This window comes from Leucopleurus acutus (assembly GCF_964270905.1).
Source record: "Leucopleurus acutus genome assembly, chromosome: 5".
Taxonomy (NCBI): domain Eukaryota; kingdom Metazoa; phylum Chordata; class Mammalia; order Artiodactyla; family Delphinidae; genus Leucopleurus; species Leucopleurus acutus.
This window is the reverse complement of record NC_139147.1, coordinates 84,314,950-84,335,560: the sequence shown is the minus strand read 5'-3', so window position 1 is coordinate 84,335,560 and position 20,611 is coordinate 84,314,950. Positions and strand designations below refer to the sequence as shown.

Genomic DNA, 20,611 nt, shown 5'->3' with positions numbered 1-20,611 from the left:
AAAACAACACATACGAAGGTCCTGGGGTGGGAAGAAATCTGGCTCATTTGAGGGACTGAAGGAGGCTTGTGTGGCTGGAGCAATGAATAAGGGGTCAGGGACCAGACATGTGACTGGAAGATGGGGATGCAGATTTCAGAGGGCCTTGTGGGAGGTTAAAGCTTTGGATTGTCTCCCAAGGGGACACATGATGAGACTTTTTAAAGTGTGTGTTTTTAATTTAAACTTTTAATTCCACAATACACAAATCCATTCTCATTCTAAAGACTGTGAACAATAATACAGAAGCGAAGGAGTCCTTTGGCATTGCCCCTCTGCCTCACTCTAAACTTCCAGATATGATCAATTTGGGACATACCTTTCCATATCCACATTCCTATTTATTTGAATATATTTATATAAACATACAACAGTTTTAGTTTTTGTTTTTACACCAATAGGATCAAACTCTAGAGTCATCTTCTGCAATTGCTTTTTTCACTAACAGTATGTCTTGAGAGCTCTTTCCTTGCTAGTACACACGTCTACCTCATTTTTTTATAACAATTGCATAATGTTCCACAGTATGAAGGTACCATAGTTCATTTAATCAGGCACCTCTAAATGGACATTTAAGCTGTAATGGCAAAAGGATGCCAGCAGCATCTTGTGCATGCCTCTAGGTGCACATATGTGTGAGTATGTCTCTGGACAGAGATCTAGAGGAGTGTTTGCAGGGCTGGGTGAAAGATATGACATTTTAATCGCTCCTGGTTAATCATCCCTTGAAATGGTGTCACTAATATACATTTCCATCAATAACCTAATTTCTAACCACATTAACCAACACTGAATATTATCCATCTTTTAAATTATTGATAATCTGGAGGATGATAAAAAGGTTTAAAGCATTTAAAGCATAGGAGTAACATGAAAAAATCTGATTTTTAAGCTATCAGTCTGGCTGAAGTGTAGAAAATATTGTGGGAGGGGGTCAAGGGTAAAGTAGGGAGACCACATACAAGGCTACATACAGCATTTGACCAGGCGAAGATGACAGCGGCTTTGACTTAAGGTGCAGGTGGAAGACGGCAGAAAGAAGTGGAAAGAAATGTTTGAGAAGCAGAATTAACAGCAATTGGAGATTGTCTAGATGGGGAAGGGGGAAGGATGTAGAGACGGGAGGAAGATGGGAGATATTCAAAGACTTCCAGATCTCTGGCATTATTATTTTTATGAGCGATGGTGTTGCCACCTACTGGGTTAGGGAAGTCTGCAAGAAAAGCATGCTCAGGACAGATGAAAGGTGATGAGTTCAATTTCAGACATATTGATTTGGTGCCCATGCAGGTGGAGGTGTTGAGTGGGAGGCTGGATAGACATGTATCATGTTCAAAAGAAAGTCTGGGCTAGAAATAGACATTTGGAAGTTTTTAGCAAAGCCACAGGACTTGATGATATGATCTAGAGTGACAGTATACAGTGAGAAAAGAAGAAAATGGAAGATTCTTAACAGGGGAGAGGAGAAGGACTCCACAGCACAGGAAGACAACTAGCCTTGGATGGGAAGAGGACAGATGCAGATGCAGCGAGCAGATTCTGTGGCAGGAAGCTCAATTCTACGTCCTCTGTGACTCAAGATCATCTGCTGAGAATAGGTGGTAGAGGGAGAGTCAGAGGTTGGAATGGAGCAAAACTGGTTTGAGATAGTGCCTGCACAGAATTCAAGGGAAAAGTGGCAGTGTGGAAAGTCCAGGTGAAGCTGGTTATAATTTTACAGTTAAGTCAAGGCTCAGAAACATTAAATGACTTGTCTAAGATCCCTTGGCCAGTAACTGGTAGTTGCTAAGCTGACCTCGATCCTTCTGGTACAGCAGGGATCTGGATGTGCGCCACTGACAGTGTGATCTGTGGGTCAGCCACCTTCTCTGAGCCGTTTTAACCAATCCTTGATGAGACAGGACCATGCCTAGAAGTCAACTACACCACTAGGCACACAGTGTAGTTCCACTGGTGTTACGTTTGGAAAAGGTTCCCAAGATAAATTTTTAGTGAGCAGTTTGAACTTACCTACTTAGACACTGTTAATACTAGCAAATATAAACCGTCAACAAAGAAGTAAAATAATGACACAATAAACAAATACAATCACTTACAAAATTTGACTTCCAGTTTTTAACAACGTACCATGTCAACATGCATGGAATTCCTGTCGGCCTCACTATAAACAGCCACAGACTGTACACCCATTTTTTTGGCTGTTCGTATCACCCTGCAGGCAATTTCTCCTCTGTTTGCAATGAGGACCTTGGTAATGCTTCGTCCTGTTTAAAATACCATGAAAACCACATACAAATGTTACTGGGGAATTAAGGAATGAGAATGCAAAATATAGTTGTCCCTCAGTATCCATGGCGGACTGGTTCCAGGACCCCTGCAGACACCAAAACCCACAGATGCATAAATACTAATACTATATAAAACAGTGTAGTATTTGCATATAACCTACCCATGCCCTCCAGTTTACTTCAAATCATCTCTAGATTACTTATAATACCTAATATAATATAAATGCTACAGGGACTTCCCTGATGGCACAGTGGTTAAGAATCTCCCTGCCAATGTAGGGGACATGGGTTTGAGCCCTGGTCCGGGAAGATCTCACATGCTGCATGCACCACAACTACTGAGCCTGTGCTCTAGAGCTCGCAAGCCACAACTACTCAGCCCATGTGCCACAACTACTGAAGCCTGTATGCCTAGAGCCCATGCTCCGCAACAAAGAGAAGCCACTGCAATGAGAAGCCCATGTGCCGCAAGGAAGAGTAGCCCCTGCTCGCCGCAACTGGAGAAAGCCCGCGCACAGCAACGAAGACCCAATGCAGTCAAAAATAAATAAATAAATAAATTAATTTTAAAAAAATGCTACATAAATGGCTGTAAGTTCAATGTAAATGCTATATAAATAGTTGCCGGTGCATAGCAAATTCAAGATTTGCTTTGGCAACTTCCTGGAATTTTCAAATATTTTTGATCCTTGGCTGGTTGAACCTGCAGATGCGGGACCTATGGATACTAGAGGGCCAAATGTAAATATTCTATGATATTAACTAGGTTATAAACATTTGTTTTGGTAAAATCAGCATAACAAAGCCTCAAATTACCATTTTAGCTAATATCAGTGCATTTCTTTTCAATGTCCAATATTTGTAGATGTTGCTACTTGTGTAGGGTAAAGTTAGACCATTGCAGAGATAGGGTCACTTTAACTTATAGTGTCTCTATTGTCTTTATTGCAGATTGTCTCTCTGGGTAAACCAAGTTATCTTCTTTGCCTTTCCTTTTTTTTTTTGTTTGCTTTGGCTGCACCAGGTTTAGCTACGGGACTCAGGATCTTTGTTGTGGCATGCAGGATCCTTTGTTGCGATATGCGAGATCTTTAGGTGCAGCATGCGCACTCTTAGCTGTGGCATGCATGCAGGATCTAGCTCCCGGACCAGGGATCAAACCCAGGCCCCCTGTATTGGGAGTGTGGAGCCTTAACCACTGGACCACCAGGGAAGTACCCCCTCATTGTGGGTTGTTTTTTTTTTTAACATCTTTATTGGAGTATAATTGCTTTACAATGGTGTGTTAGTTTCTGCTGCCTTTCCATTTTGACCTCAATTAGAATCAATGCCAGTGCGATCAGATCAGGGAGAGCTGTTAATAAGCCTTTAGAAGTCATGAAATTCAAGATACTCTTATTAATATAAATTCTTACTCAGCTTTTTCAATTTAAAATAAAAAGATGCTTTGTTATGTCAAAGATCAAATTACAATAGCTAAAAAAAAAAAGCAGTTAATAATAACTAAATTTTAATACCATTTTCTATGCCCCAGGTCCTCTGCTAAACACTCAACTTGGACTTAAATCCTCACAATCATCCTATGAAGTAGAGGCTATTATTATTATCTCAATTTTAAAAATGAAGATATTAAGATTGAAAGAGATACTGCTTTCCTGAAATCATAGAGCTAAAAAAAATGGTAGCTCCAGGATTTGAACCCAGGTTAGCTTCACTCCAGAATGTGAGCTCTTCATCACTCTGCTCCACTGCCTCTATCCCTCTGTACACAGGGGTATGTGGTTCTTGCAATATAAATGAATACTGCACCAGTTCACTGGCATCAGTGTCATGTGACATGTTATTGTATTAATAAATAAAATACACTTCCATCATCACACATGAAATAAATGTTTTTGACCGTTTATAATATTTATTTTTCTCAAAAAATAAAGTTTTATATAATTTCAAAGTATGTTTTTTGGGACTTCCCTCGTGGTCCAGTGGTTAAGAATTGGTCTTACAATGCAGGGGACGCCAGTTCGATCCCTGGTCGGGGAACTAAGATCCCACATGACACGGGGCAACTAAGCCCGTGCGCCACAACTGCTGAGCCTGTGTGCTCTGCAGCCCGCGCGACACAACTAGAGAGAAGCCTGTGCACAACAACAAAGAGCCCACACGCTGCAATGAAGGATCCTGCGTGCCGCAACTAAGACCCGACGCAGCCAAAAAATAAATATTTTTTTAAAAAAGAGAAAAAGCTCAGCATCATTATAAAAAACAAACAAACAACAAACAAAAAACTATGTTTTTCAACAGGCATCTATAGAACCCAAGCTGTCACAAGGGGTGCTAGGGTGAAGCATGCATGTATATGTTGGAGGAGGGGGCTACACTCAGTCAACCGGAAGTTACACTTTTAAATGTTTACAGTTGGGAACTCCACGTAACACTTTTTTTGAAATAAAAAAAAAATTCCTGCTACTTGAAAGAACTGCTTTCAAGCACTGATTTAGACCATCATATTTATGCTTTTTCAATTCAATACACTAAAGAGGGTCAAACAAATAACAACATAAACATAAAATGTCCTTAACTATTTACCTATATAGACTCAAAAGCAAGAGAGATTTAACATAAGAGGTGAAAATCATTGACTCAATACTAAGAAAGTAATCATGAAAATTCAAAACTTCAAAAGTATATAAAAACTAATTCTATTATGCACACATTAAATAATTAAACATTTCCCTTTCTTACTTCATAAGCTGAAACAAGGCCAAATCGAAGAGGGTGTCAGTACCTGTGGTAGTTGCATACTTCATGGCTCTTTGCTTCCAAGTCCATCCCCTATAAAATGAATCCAAATGGAATTATGATTAAACAGGATATGTAAGATCTGTCATTGTTCTCTCAAAAGAATCTCAATTTTTAAAAACTTGCAACCAAGTCTAGATATGACTTTAGTTACATTTAAACCTTAAGCCTACAGAGTGATTCAATAAGATTTACTTTGTGGGAAGAAAACGAATCTAGAAATCAAAAGTTACGGTTCTGGCTGTTCTCCCTGGTACTAAGTGTCCTTGAGCAGATCACCTAACCGGCTCATTCCTGAGGCTGGCAAATGACCACGGCGTTAGAAACAATTAGAAAGCCAAGGTACTTCAAGATCATCCAGTTCAGCTTGTTTTCAAACTTTCTTCACCAGAACCCAAAGTAAAAACTATGTTTGACTTCACAAGCCAGTACACACACAGAAGTTTCATGAAAGAAAATTTCCCCTATGTTTCGATAGTTCCTGTTCTATTCCATTTTATTAAATAAAATGTCCTGGGAAGACCCACAGCTTTGGTACTTGAGTTCCACAAGACGGTTTTCTCAGGAGGCTACTGCTTTCCCACATCTTTCCAATCAACTGACCTCGCTTTCTTGATCTTCAATGGGGAGGTGGGGAATCACAGCATCTTCCCATCACAATCTTCAGATACGCTTACCAATAAGATTCAAGGCCTATCCTGGGCAATGTGTCTATAAAATGGCTGCTTCTTGGTAAATCCAGCTTAAGACTTTGATTCAGTTTTAAGGACACTGCTGAACTAAAGTTTTCTTCTGCCATTTTCCAGTGAAAACCAAGAGACAACCACCTCCCCCACACACCACTTAACTATAATCTTCTATCCCAGCAACGTTCTGATTGGTCTATTCCATTTTCCACCATTATCTACACTACAATTTAAAATGGCTTAAAAAACATTAAGAAGTTGCTTCCATGCGATTATTCCATCCTGATTCAAGAATTTCTATACCAGTTTCTCCTCGTTTTTAAAATTCCACCACTAGACTAGATTTCTTTGCTGAGTAACTACAAAATCATGACACAAAAAGACATGTAAACACCTTATATACTGATAAGATTTTAATTCTACATGCCATTAACAACTCTAACATTTTCCAGGGTGACAACCACTTGAGAATGGTTCTATACATAATAGCTAAGATTTGAGAGGGAGAGGGAAGTGAGAGAAAATGGGTCTGTGTAATATCCTGAAGAGCCCTGGAAACCTAAGAAAAGAAAAATCAGGAGAAAAAGAAGAGCACTAACATTGGTTTCATCAACTGTCATATTTTGCTCTGGGGCTAGTCCTACAATTAAGTAACTGAAAATCTACATCCATAACAATAACTTTTGGACAATAAAAGCAATTAAAAAAAACTTAAGACAGGGTTTCCCTGGTGGCGCAGTGGTTGAGAGTCCGCCTGCCGATGCAGGGGACACGGGTTCGTGCTCCGGTCCGGGAGGATCCCACATGTTGCGGAGCGGCTGGCCCCATGAGCCATGGCCGTTGAGCCTGCGCGTCCGGAGCCTGTGCTCCGCAACGGGAGAGGCCACAACAGTGAGAGGCCCGCATACCGCAAAAAAAAAAAAAAAAACCAACAACTTAAGACAAATCATTGAGTCTGCAAAGGCTACATCTATGGATTGATTCATATGCATCAGATTCTGTTTAAGCCTCTTTACATTAATATTAATTCACTTAATTTGCACAGTCTAAGGCACTAGTATTATCTCTTCTAGGGATAGTATCATCACCTTCTCCTAGGTAAAGAAATTGAAGCACTGAGGATAATAAGTAACTTTCTCAAGGTTACTCACACACCCAGAGTAGCAAACCTGAGACCCCTGCCTTCTGAGTGCAGAGTCTGTGCCCTTCAGCACTAAGCTATACTATGTTTCCAGAATGATGGAGGAGGAGGGAAGAGAAGGCAAAGGAAGCTAAAGAAGCTTGCTACCTGGAAACCTGAGGGTGTCTTCACTGCCAGTAATTGTCTCCGAAGCTTAAAATCTGAAACTGATCTGGAGTCAGGTTAGTTAGAGTGAGCCATCTGATAGCTTTGTTCAAATGTGTGTACAAAGCTGTTGACAAAACCTCTCAGCTCTCCGGAGACAAATTTGCTTTTGTTAACTTGAGTCATTTCAGCAAAGGGAAAGAACTCCAAGAGTCTTTAGCATCCTGGGGCCATTTCTTACCACTAGTGTAAACTAGGGCAAGTCTTTGACCCCTTCGGACTTCACCAGAAGCGGGATCATAACAACGCTCCCCGAAGAGGGAATGCAGTGAAAACACAGTGTTAATGATTAGGAGCTGTACAAGCGTTACTCTTGCCCCTATGGCGAGGGGAGCATGGAGACGGCAGGCTCAGCTCCACCCCTCCCCCACTCCACAAAATTGGACAGAATGCTGAAGGCTGGATGTGTGGAAGGGAGAAGAAAGTGTGTGTCTCCCTCCCGATGCCGAGACTGAAAGCAGAACCTCCCCGGGCCTGGGCTGGAGTTTTTCTTCCATCCTCCCCTCCTCCCTCTCTATCCTCGGTCCCTCCGCGCCTCTCACACGCCGCACGAGTCCATTCACCCCGGGCCCCGACACTGATCCACCGCCCCTCCACCCGCTGTTACCTCGGCGGCAGCAGCAAACTCGGGACTCGCTGCCATCGGTTCCTCTCCACCGCCACCAGCACGACCGACAACGCAGAGGCCGCCGCCATGTCCCTGCAGCCCCGTCACTCTCCGACGCTTAGACACAGCAGCTGTGTTGTGTCCCACTCACTGCAAAACCTTGCCTCCGCTCTGCAAGCCTGTTGTCCTCCGCCGGCCACCGTCCAGGTCAGAGCCAAGCAATAGGTGAACCGAAGGGGTGGTGGGGGCGTCTCCACCATAACCAATCAAAGAACAGAGCAGGGCTTGGGTGGCGGTGATTGGCCAGTCTGTCCGCGTGCCGCGGGGGTGCGGTTCCCGCTCCCTCCTCCCCTTGCGCCAACCAGAGGAGGGGTCGGCTGTGTCCTCAGCCTTCCTTGGACTCGGATCGCTGTTTCTTCCCTAGGCCCTCGGCGTTCCTTCGTTCTGGAACCCTGCTCCTGACCGTTATTATTAAAGCCGCAAGGAAGTGGGCGAGGCAGAGTCATGGGGAAAAAGTCTAATGGAGTGGAGAGCTCGATAAAATTCTCTAGTGATCTCAAGAATGGATAAAATAAAATAAATAACTACAATTAAATTTAAAACCACCCTGAGCTTTTAAAAAAGTGTTTTAACGGACTGTTGAGGAAAAGAGGAAGTCAAAACCGAATTGCAGAATATCTAGAAAACAAAAGTACTGAAAACACTACATATAGATGCTTATTTGATTTAACTAAAGCCGGGCTTATAGGAAAATTATAGTGAACGTAAATTAATCATCTAATTTAAGGGTTAGAAAAAAATACATAAATAAAGCATAATAAAGTAGTAAAGATTTTTTAAAAAGAAATGAATTAAGAAAACTAATATCGAAGCACTAATAAGTCCAGGAGTTCAGAAAATAAATCAATAAAAAAAATAGTAACTAATCTAATCAGAAGTAAAGGGGAGAAATGCACACTTGCTATGATTAAAAAGAAAAAAAAAGGTAAGTGGGGAAAAGGTGCAGGTATAGGAAAAAATTATAAATTTGTAAGAGACTATTTTGCTCAACTTTAAGCAAATAAACTTTGAAAACCTGGATGAAATGGATGCTGTTCAAGATAAGAAAATACAGTTTACCCAAATAGATCCTGAGATAAAAAATCTAATTAAACCATTACCACAGAAGAACAAGAGAATATTATCAAAGACCTATCGTTCCTACTGCCTTTATTTCCACCTTCACCTCCATCCCCAAAGTACGTGACTCACCTTGTTTCACAAGGAAACTCCACCAAAATGGTAAATACTAGTTGACCCCAATGCTATTAGTTCTGACCCAGAGCACAGAAAAAATTGGAAGTCCTCCAAAATCTTAATGAGGTGAGCATAACATTGGTACCAAAATCTAACAAAGATAGCACACACACACACACACACACACACAACTATAGTCCAATTTCTTCACTTATGAATATTAATGGGAAAATCCCAACTATATTACTAACTAAAGTATCTGGTAGCATATGGAAAGAGTAATACACCATGATTAAGGTTTATTACAGAAATGTAAGAAGATTCAATATTAATATAACTAATTAATCTTATTAATAGTTTAAAAGAGAAAAAATTGTATCATGTTCATAGATGCTTAATAGGTCTTTGATAAAATTCAACATTCATTCTAGATTTTAAGACTCAATAATTCAAGAGTGGTATTGGGACAAGTGGCAAGCCCTCTGGGGGGAAAAAAAGTTGAATCCCTACTCACTCCTCATACCTAACACTAAAATAAGTTCCAAATGGTTAAAAGATTAAATATAAAAGATGAAATCAGGGCTTCCCTGGTGGCGCAGTGGTTGAGAGTCTGCCTGCCAATGCAGGGGACACGGGTTCATGCCCCGGTCTGGGAAGATCCCACCTGCCACAGAGCGGCTGGGCCCGTGAGTCACGGCCGCTGAGCCTGTGCGTCCGGAGCCTGTACTCCGCAACGGGAGAGGCCACAACAGTAAGAGTCCCGCGTACAGCAAGAAAAAAAAAAAAAAAAAAAGATGAAATCATAAGAGTGCTAGAATATATCATAGGATATCTTAAAGAAGGAAAGGTTTTTCTAAGTGTAACACAATACTCAGAAACTATAACAGAAAAAGAATTGATAAATTCAACTACATAATTTTTTTTGAAAATCTGCACAACTAAACATATATATAGAAAAAAAGTAAACTAGGAATAATTTTATAACATCACAGATGAAGGTCTACTTTCCTTAATATATAAATAACTCCTACAAGTCAGTAAGAAAAACTATCTATAATGCAAGAGAAAAGCTTCAAAGAATATGAAGAGACCAAGGGAACAGAATAGAGAGCCCAGAAGTAAACCCATGCATATATGATAAACTAAGCTTTGACAAGGGTGCCAAGTGCACCCAATGGGGAAAGAATAGTCCTTTCAATAAGTACTGTTGGGAAAACTGGACATCCACATACGAAAGAATGAAACTGGACCCTGCCTTACACCACTAGAAGAAAACATAGGGAAAATGCTTCTTGACATTGGTTTTTTATTTTTTAGATATGACACCAAAAGCAAAGGCAAAAAACGCAAAAATAAAGTTGGGACAACATCAAGCTAAAAAGTTTCATCAGCAAAGGAAACAATCAATAAATGAAAAGGGAATCTGCTGAATAGGAGAAAATATTTACAAACCATATGTCTGACAAGGGATTAATATCTAAAATGTAGAGAGACTTTATACAACTCAATAGCAAAAAACAAATAATCCAATTAAAAATGGGCAAAGGACCCAAATAGGCATTTTCCCAAAGAAGACATAAAAACAGCTAACACCTACATGAAAAGGTGCTCAACACCACTAGTCATCAGGGAAATGCAAATCAAAACCACAATGAGATATCACCTGTTAGGATGGCTATTATCAAAAAGACAAAAGATAACAAGTGTTGGTGAGGATGTGGAGGAAAGGGAACCCTTGAACACTGCTGGTGGGAATGTAAATTGGACAGTCATTATGGAAAACATCATTATTCAGAGTCCTCAGCAAATTAAAAATAGAACTACCATATGATTCAGCAATCCCACTTCTGGACATATATCTGAAGGAAACAAAATCAGTATCTTGAAGAGATAATATGCATTACCACCTTTATTGCTGCATTATTCACAGGAGCCAAGATATAGAAACAACATAAGTATCTGTTGACTGAATGAATGAATGAAGATTATACACACACAAACACACCACAGTGGAATATAATTCAACCATGAGAAAGAAATCCTGCCATTTGCAACAACGTGGATGAACCTGGAGGACATTATGCTAAGTGAAATGAGCCAGATAAAGATAAATACTGTATGATCTCACTTATATTTGGAATTTAAAAAAAAAAGTCAAACATATAGAAACAGAGAGTAAAATGGTGGTTACCAGGAGCTGATGGGTGGGGGAAAAAGGGGAAATGCTGGTCAAAGGGAACAAACTTTCATTTATAAGATGAATAAGTTCTGGGGATCTAATGTATAGCATGGTGACTCTAATTATGATACTGTATTGTATATTTGACATTTGTTAAGAGAGTAGATCTTAAGTATTCTCATCACCTGACTGTGGTAATAATTTCACAATGTATACATATACCAACTCATCACATTGTACATGTTAAATATTTACAATTTTGCTTGTCAGTTATACCTCAATAAAGTTAAGGGGGAAACTAACAAGTATAAAGAAAAAAAAAGAATATGAGGAGTTCACAGAAGAGGAAATGTAAATAAATGTAAAAGGCACTTGACCTTATTACAAATCAAAGAAATACAAATTAAAACTATAGGGCTTCCCTGGTGGCACAGTGGTTAAGAATCCGCCTGCCAATGCAGGGGACACGGGTTCGAGCCCTGGTCCGGGAAGATCCCACATGCTGCGGAGCAACTAAGCCCGTGAGCCACAACTACTGAGCCTGTGCTCTAGAGCCCATGAGTCACAACTACTGAGCCCTCACGCCACAAATACTGAAGCCCATGCACCTAGAGCCCGTGCTCCGCAACAAGAGAAGCCATTGCAATGAGAAGCCCGCGCACTGCAATGAAGAGTAGCCCCTGCTCGCCGCAAACAGAGAAAGCCCACGCGCAGCAATGAAGACCCAATGCAGCCAAAAATAAATAAATAAATAAATAAATTGATTAAAAAATAAAACTAAAATGATATACCATGTTTCACCTGTCACATTAGCATATATCAAACATTTAATAACACTGTAATTAGTTAGGGGCATGAGAGTGTTATCATTATTGAGTGAAAATTGGTACAACCATTATGCAGAGTACTTTGGTAATAGTTATCAAAATTGCAAATTCACAAAGTTTTGAAACTAGCGAAGCTATTTCTTAGAAATCACCCAAGATATACTCACAGATATTTGAAATGATGCCTGATTAAGGAAACTTATTGTTTCATTGTTGGAAATAACAAACTAATTAAAAGAGACTGGTTAAATAAATGTACATTTATTTGGATTTAATGGATATTTACACATTTAATGGATTACTGTGCAGCCACTAAAAAAAGAATGAGACAGCACTATATGTACTCATATATTAAGATTCATTGATGAGTGAAAAAAGCAATGTGCAGAACTGTGGTTATTATTTTATCATTTGTGTAAAAATAGGAGAAAGACAAAACATACATGCTTATGTATGTAGCAATAGCCTCTGGGAAAGAAAAGTTGTTGGCTCCAAGACAGGGACAGGATAGCAGGATGGTGACAGCTTTTTATTATACACCCTTTTACATACTTTGGATTTGTTTTGACATAACTTCAGACTTACAGAAAAGCTACAAGAATAGTACCCTTCACCTATAAATCCCAAGTGTTTATATTTTACCACATTTGCTTTAGCTTTTGCTTTCCATGTACCTACACACACACACACACACACACACACACACACACACACACACTCATATACTCATACTTTTTTTTCTGAACCATTTGCAAGTAAGTTGCAGACATGATGCCCTTTTTTACTCCTAACTACTTTAATGTGTATTTCCTAAAACAAACAGATTCTCTTACCTATACATGCTCTCTGAACCTGCTTGGGCTTGATCCTGGATGTACCATTTCCATCTTGCAACTGATTACTGTTAGACCCATCCAGCTTCCTTACTTAGTGGATTTGACAGAATACAGCTCAAAAATGGTCAATTCTGGATATATGGTCACTTAGTGTCCCAAGGTCAAGTGTTCCAGGAGCCAGTAACATGCCAAGAGCTGTTTCTCAAAGGGTATATATTTCTCTGTTGCAAATGGCATGGCCATGGCCTTGCTCCAGAATGCCCAGGGCCTGTTATGATTCTCCCACTAGAGTTTGCCAAAAATTTCGTGCTGTACATTTACCCACTGCTGAAACCTCCAACACTGTAAGGTCTGTCTGAGTGTCTGGCTCAAGCAGCAGGGCTGATTGCATCGTGGCCTGGAGTTGCTGTACTGCCCTTTCCTGATCTGGCCCCACTCAAAACTGATTGCTTTCTATGTCACCTGGTAAATGGACCAGAGGAATTTTCCTAGCTGTAGAATGTTGTCACCAGAACCCAAAGAGGCCTAACTGGCTCTGTGTTTCCTTCTTTGTGGAAAGGATGCAAGATGAAAAACATCTGTATTTTATTTTGGAGGGGACATTCTGGCAGGTCCTTGATCATCTGTATCCTTAAATACTTCAATGAAGTAGTCAGTCCCTGAATCTTCATACCTCCTGGAACACATATGTTTAACCAAGGCGTCCAGCATAATAATTGCTCCATGCTTGTCCTGTATAATTAGCATGTCATCAATGTAGTGGTTCAATGATATTCCATGGGACGTCTGTGCAGTCCAGATCGCTTTGGATTACATTATGACAGAGGACAGGAGAGTTGACAAATTCCTAGGGCAAAGCTATAAATGAATATTACAGAGCATGGGCCAACAACTAGCCTTCGTAGAAAGGCAAGTCAGCCCGAGCAGTGGCTGGTCCATAGACTGTCAGTGCCAGGGCTTGAGAGGCTGTTCTCCTGGGGGCGTGCTACATCTGGGGCAGAGTTGGAAGCAGGCTGGAATCAGCCCTGCTCCTATTACCTTTTGTATAGGTTCCTATTAAACCACTTTTCTTTGTGTATGCACTGGAATTTCTTTTTTCTTTTTTTTTTTTTTTTGCGGTACGCGGGCCTCTCACTGCTGTGGCCTCTCCCATTGCGGAGCACAGGCTCCGGACGCGCAGGCTCAGCGGCCATGGCTCACGGGCCCAGCCGCTCCGCGGCATGTGGGATCTTCCCGGACCGGGGCACAAACCCGTGTCCTCTGCATCAGCAGGCGGACTCTCAACCACTGCGCCACCAGGGAAGCCCTGCATTGGAATTTCTATACGCGAGTTTCCCCACAGAAGTAAACCAGTAATTCTACCTTGACAGTGGACGTGGGGTAGACAGCATCCAAGACAGCCCCCCCTTGATTTCTACCTCTCCTGGTCTTCACTCCTACATTGTACCAGGGATGGTCAATGTGATCAACAGGATACAGCAGAAGTGATGTCATGTCACTTCTGTGATTAGGTGGTCGTCTCTCTCTCGGATCACTTGCTCTGGGGAAAGCCAGTTGCCATGTTGTGAGCATCCCTTTCGATATGCCACATGGTGTGAACTTGGAAGTAGATCCTTCAGCCCCATTTGAACCTTCAGATGACTGCAGCTCTGGCTAACAGCCGAACTGCCACCTGGTGAGAGACCCTGAGCCAGAGCCACCCAGCTAAGCTGCTCCCAGATTTCTGACCCTCAGAGACTGTGTGAGATAACAAATGTTGTTTTAAGCTGCTAGGTTTCAGGGCAATTTGTTACACGGCTATAGATAACTAACACAGGACCTCTTCTGATTTATCTCAGCCCCTACCAGACTGTCTGGCATTTAGGAAGTCCTTAATCGATGTTGGTTGGATGAATGAATGAATGGGTAATTGTGGCAGCACCTAAATAAACCAGTGATCCAATCAAGTAGTCTGGACTGAGAGTTGAGAAATTTAATTTATAACTTTAATATGGTTTATCTTCTCAAAAATTCAGTTTCTCTCAAATAGGTCTTCCTACCTAGTAATAATGTGGTAGTGGAGAATAGAACAAAATAAATTATTTCTAGGAAGACGATTTAACTTACTGATTCAAGCAACAACCTCTACTAAGGTTGTAAAACAAAACTTTTAATAGCACAAAAACCGAATTATAAGGAACGAATGACATAAATCTCCAAGGTAAGTTTTTATTACAAAAACTTTTAATACAATTCAATATTCTATTAAGACTTAAGGCAGGTCCTTGCCAACCCTACTGAGCCATAAGAGAACAAGTCAGGAAAGTGAATATGTTCTCCAGGGTGACTCGAATCATTCCTTTACTAACGAACGCTAGGGGTGTGTGGTCTTTTCTGTTAACATTTCTTTGGTAGTGAAAACAAGGAGGAATAAAATTCTTGGCTGCTCTATAGAAAAACGTGAACTAGAGTGAAAACGTGGCCATAAAACTGCAGAAGAAGCAAGTTACCACAAGAGGGGGATCTACATTCGAGAAAGAAAAGTTGGTTAGCGGTTAAATTTCTCTTTCAAAGAAATAAAAAATGCCTTGAGAAATTTACTCCATTCCTTTTTCCTTAGACTCACAGCTTAACAATCCCTTGAAAATGAGAAACAAATGTTTTACAGAGCCTCTCAGTTTTCTTCGAGGGAGGAGAGAACTTCATTAAAGATAGGCTATTTTATTTCCCATGAAGCCCTCCTTTCATGTACCATAATCTCTCGTGATTCTGGACAAAATAATTTCCTCTGTAAAAGGGAGCATATGCCAGTATGAGGCTTCAGGCAGCACTTACTGTCATTGTTCTTGTAGGCAATTTGATGTAGTGAAAAGACCAGAGACCTTGGTACCAGACCAACAGGAAGTCAAATTCAGGCTCTGCCACTTGCTAGCTGGGTGACATTTAAGTGATTAATTTCTTTAAGTCTGAGTTTGCTCACATGTAAGTTGTGCAAATTAAATGAGATGTATATAAACTGCTTAGCCTAGTGTCTGACACATACCTGTTCAATAGTGAAAGGCCATTATTATCGTTTCTTGCTTATTATTTAATTCTGTTGTCTGTAGCCACCTAATTCTTAGTTTTAGTGATTCTGGAGGAGTCATCAAGATAAAAATATAAGCTGATCTATTCCTCTTGGTGTCACATCAAATATCTAGACAATCTATGATATGTTGCTCTTTTTGACGATTTTTAGAAAACATTTAAAGTGGAAAAGGAGGTAGGTCAATTGACATACATCTTACAAAACATGGATAGTAAAAGCACTGAAAATACATTTTACAGGCAAAGCAGAAGCATTTTTAAAAGTGGAAAAGATCAAGGATAAAATAAAAGCCCCAACGTGAACACAGGTAACGTTAATTACTATTGATGCTTCGGTTTATAATGTGGAGCATATACCACTTTACATACATTATGTTAATTTAATGTATCTCAAATGTTGACTTTGGTTAAAATATTTTCAAGGAAGCTAGAAAATATTCTTAAACAGCTCACTAGATCTTTCATAAAATGAACAAAAAATATTTTGAAATTGATGTACTGCTTGAACTTACGTCAGAAATTTGGTTTTTGTGAAAGATAGTGGTTTACACGGTTGGAAGGACCCACACTCCAAGGGAAGTCTTCAACATCCTGGAAACAATGAAAGAATTCTCTAAACTCCACCTTTTTCTTTTCCCTCGGGGCACCAGTTAGATTCTCTGGTATCCAGAAGATTCACGCCTTAAGCGGATTGCATAGACAATCAAACCCACTGCGAAGAGACCAAGCACGATGGCCCCAATCACGGGAAGCACAATTGTGTAGTCAGATGAACATTCGTCCACTAAGAGAAAAAACAAATACAGCCACTAAGGTTTAGTGAGGACAGACCAGAAAGCAGGCTAGAGTGGGGAGAATATGAGCTTTGGAGTCAGACCTGTGCTTGACTTTTGCTTCCACCACTAACTGTGTGAACCTGGGAGGGTTATTTAACCCTGCAATTTACTCATTTATAAAGGAAGCAAATAATATATAAAATTGTTGGAGGATGAAATAAAATAACTTTCTCTTCTCAGAAATTAATATTTAATAATTGTTAGTCCTGTTTTCTTCCAGGTGTTGCTCTCTGTAAAGTGGGATGTGCTTACGTAAAACAGACTGTGTCACTGTAAACCTTATCTCTTGAAAACATGTGATGTTTCTCCACTTTTTAAAACATTCATTTTTGTCACACTTACAGTTCTGTTTTATTGCTTTTAGTTAGCCAAAAATATTAGAAAATAGACCTAATTATTTATGAGAACTTAAAAGTGAAAGTTTGCAAATTTGTCAAAATTCTTTTTTCTTTATTCTGTTAGAGATTATTTATTCAGTTCATTTAAAATGTAATCAGTCTTGACTGGAGAAAGATGCAAGGCCCTGGGAATAAAAGGGACCTTAATTGAATACAAATAAATGGAGAACTATATCTATATCTTATTCAAGAACAGATGAGAGGATATGCCCTTGAGGTCTTCCATGAACCAATATTGAAATTATGTCCTGAACCAAGAATCACCATTAATCCAATTCTCACCTGAGGTCCAAGTAAAAAGAATCAGGAGGGGCCAGGGAAGAGGGAATGGTAATTAGAGACTCCTGGGAAAAAAACTAAATCCATACAAGACAGGAACTGTGCTTGTGGTACACTATTTGATTTGGCAGTGGACAATATTTACATTATAATGATGCATACCTTATTGATTTAACAAAAAAGACAGTGATATAACCATAAAAAGGATGGTGTAAGAAGTATTAAATCCTTATCTTCCATAGCAAGAGGTTTAAAGCTGATAAATTAAGAAACAGTAGGATAAGCTTTTTATTATTTTTTAGAGAATTATGGAGATAGTTACCATAAGAAATTGTTAAAACTAGTTAAAGTGCTTTGTCTCTTAGAGGAGGGACAGGGAAATGTTGCTTTTCATGAATCCTTTTAGAGTATATGATAATTTTGTTATTTACATATTTGTTAAAATTACATATAATTTTGTTATATTAAATATTACATGTAAATATTTATATATATTTCTTAGATAGGAAAGAACATAATCTAAGAAGTTAAAATAATTTGGAAAAAAATACAGAATTGTCAAATCAAAATGTAAAGCACATACCTATCAATCCAGCAATTCCACCACTAGGAATTTATACTGAAGATATATTCATAAAGTACACAAAAATATGTAATAATAATCTCCTTTTATGAGAGGAAAATTGACAATCTAAATATCCATCAAAAATTTACAGTTGTATATTCATACAGTAGACTATGATGTAGCCATCAAAAGGAATGTGGTAGATTTCCACGTGCTGACAGGGAAGTTACCTAAGATCTGTGAAGCACTGCATGGGTGCCTAGAGCAAAAAAATACACAAGAAGCTGGGGGAAGATTGGGATGGGAATAGAGGCAACTTTTACTTTCTATATAGTTATATACTATTTAATATTACATTGTTTAAACATCTTCAAAATGCAGAAAAGTAAACAAAGAAAATAGTTATCCAATCACCATGTTTCTTCCACTTGAATTAATCACCATAAATCTTTGAGGCATTTGTTTCCTCTGTACATATATGTGTGCATGAGTGTGTGTGTGCTCATGTGTATGCTTAAAGAAAAATCATTGTATTTTTAAAAATGATATATGCTCATTATAAATCTCCTGAAAACCACCTACCCAGAAATTATCATTGGTAAAACATGGACAAACATTATTTCAGGCGTCTTTCTTTACAACTGTAAGAATAGATGGGTAGAAAAATAAATAGAAGTGGTTTTATCAAAATGGAATCATACAAATGCTATTTTAACCAAAATTGTTCATTTTAATGTTACTTGAATTTCACAGAAGAAAAAAACTAAAACAAAACTAGAAGAATTACTGCACTTCAAATAAACATGTCTTTGCCGTGGGAAATATTGTTGCATAAAAGATCTCTTTAAGGTTCAAAGAAGACACAAAAATACACAAGTAGAAAATAAATAAATGATTATGAAATGCATTAAGAGGTTATAAAATAAATTAGAGACGTGTTTTCGAAACTCTGTTTCCAGTTAGACATTATCTATTGATTCTGTTTTGAAAGATTAACACTAACAGATTCCCTTCTATTTCTGGTCTTCCCAACTCAAATTCTGAACAGCTATACATATTTTTAGAAACATTGTTCAGGTTTACAATATTTCAATTCTATTTGATAATTGTAATTCCTATAATTTCTAAAAATTCGTTTCAAATTTAGAACACATTCACTATTTAAAGTCAAAATAATATAAAATGCCATACATTGAGAAGTTTCATTTCTACCCTTGTGCCATCTTCTTAGTTCCCCCTGCCAATATTAGACAACTACTTAATTTCTTATATATTTCCAATGTTTCATATATAAGCAAAAGTGAAAATATACTTTATTTCCCATTTTCTTCACTATTATGCATTACACGTTTTTTAACAATATATTTTGGATAACTTTCCTTATACATACACAAACATGTATGTTCTCATTCTTTTCTTATAACTGTATAGTATTCTGTTGTGGAATGTATCTGTCCCAGATTGATGGACCCTTGGTTTGTTTTTAATCTTTTGATATTACAAATCTGTGATGAATAAGCATGCACATATATCGTTTTATATATGAGAAGGAATGATAAAATCTCAGATCCATGATTGTTTAATGCTTTTTATAGTTTACTCTTCAAATAGATAAAATGCCTTAAAAAACAAAACAAAACTGAGCTTTCTCTATTCCTGAAAGATGTTTGCTGATATCCTTGCTTGTAATGTGGCTTCTCTCTGATCAAATTTCATTGTCAAGCTGTATCTTTAAGAAGAGCTCATTTGTGCTGTATCCCTTGAATTATTTCATGTTTGAGGATATCGGTCTATTACCTTTTTACTCAGATTATATTTTGGGGCCACACTTTCCCTTAGGATTTTGTAGACATTGGTCTATTGTTTTCTGGCTTTAAATGTTATTGTAAAGAAATCTGAGGCCAATTTTAACCTTCCCCCTTTATAGGTGATTTGCTTTTTTTAGGGGAAGGGGGAGTTTGTATGTCTAAAGAATTCTTTACCTTTGGCTTACTTTGGATATATCTTAATGTTAAGCTTTCTGTGTCAGGTTTTTTTTTCCCTTCCACCCTGGGATAGATACACAGTGCACTTTCAATCTGCAACTTCAATTATTTATTTTAAGGAAAACCTCTTAAATCATCAAATATATCTTCTTTTTATTTTTTAACTCTGTACTTCAGAGGCACCAGTTATCCTTATTTTAGATGATCTGAATAGCTTTCATACCTAGCAGCTTACCTATAATATTATAATCTTAATTTTTATTAACTGGTTAACTCAGTCTTTTTCTCTATGAAGATAATTCAGTTTTCAGCTCTATCTGTTCTGCCTTTCACTATTTCCATTTATTATGGAAGTGTGTTGCTTTGATGCTCAATTTGTTTTCTTAGGAGTGAAATGTCCTATTTACCTCACTCTTTCATTATAACTTCTCTTCTATGAGCTCTGGTTATATGGAATTCACGTTCTTATTAATTGTCAAAAAACAATTGACAGGTATTTCTCTCTGTTCCTTGAGTTAGGTTTTCTTTGTATTTTGTCAACTATATTCCTTTCTAACCCTCCCTCCTTTAATTTTTAAAAATTGTGGTAAAATATACACAACATAAAATTTACCATTTTAATTGTTTTAAAGCATACACT

General features: G+C 38.5%; 2 protein-coding genes across 4 annotated transcripts in view; both read right to left on the bottom strand.

Annotated features, from left to right (window-relative positions):
* The window catches only part of MCCC1 (methylcrotonyl-CoA carboxylase subunit 1), a 63,816-nt gene extending 55,876 nt beyond the window's left edge, over positions 1-7,940 (bottom strand). The window contains exons 1-3 of one of the 2 annotated variants that reach the window (XM_082839875.1): positions 7,765-7,940; positions 5,113-5,159; positions 2,167-2,303 (exon numbers count right to left, since the gene is read on the bottom strand). In XM_082839875.1, coding sequence (XP_082696001.1) covers positions 2,167-2,303; positions 5,113-5,159; positions 7,765-7,853 — 273 coding nt within the window. In that variant the 5' untranslated portion in view covers positions 7,854-7,940. Of the gene's footprint in view, positions 1-2,166; positions 2,304-5,112; positions 5,160-7,764 lie in introns of those variants that run through there. The other variant, XM_082839876.1, reaches the window with a different exon arrangement.
* A 7,036-nt stretch (positions 7,941-14,976) lies between these two features.
* LAMP3 (lysosomal associated membrane protein 3) overlaps positions 14,977-20,611 on the bottom strand; it is a 34,466-nt gene continuing 28,831 nt past the window's right edge. For both annotated transcript variants that reach the window (XM_082840156.1, XM_082840158.1), the window contains one exon: positions 14,977-16,692. In XM_082840156.1, the coding sequence (XP_082696282.1) occupies positions 16,559-16,692 (134 nt within the window). In that variant the 3' untranslated portion in view covers positions 14,977-16,558. The remainder of the gene's footprint in view (positions 16,693-20,611) is intronic.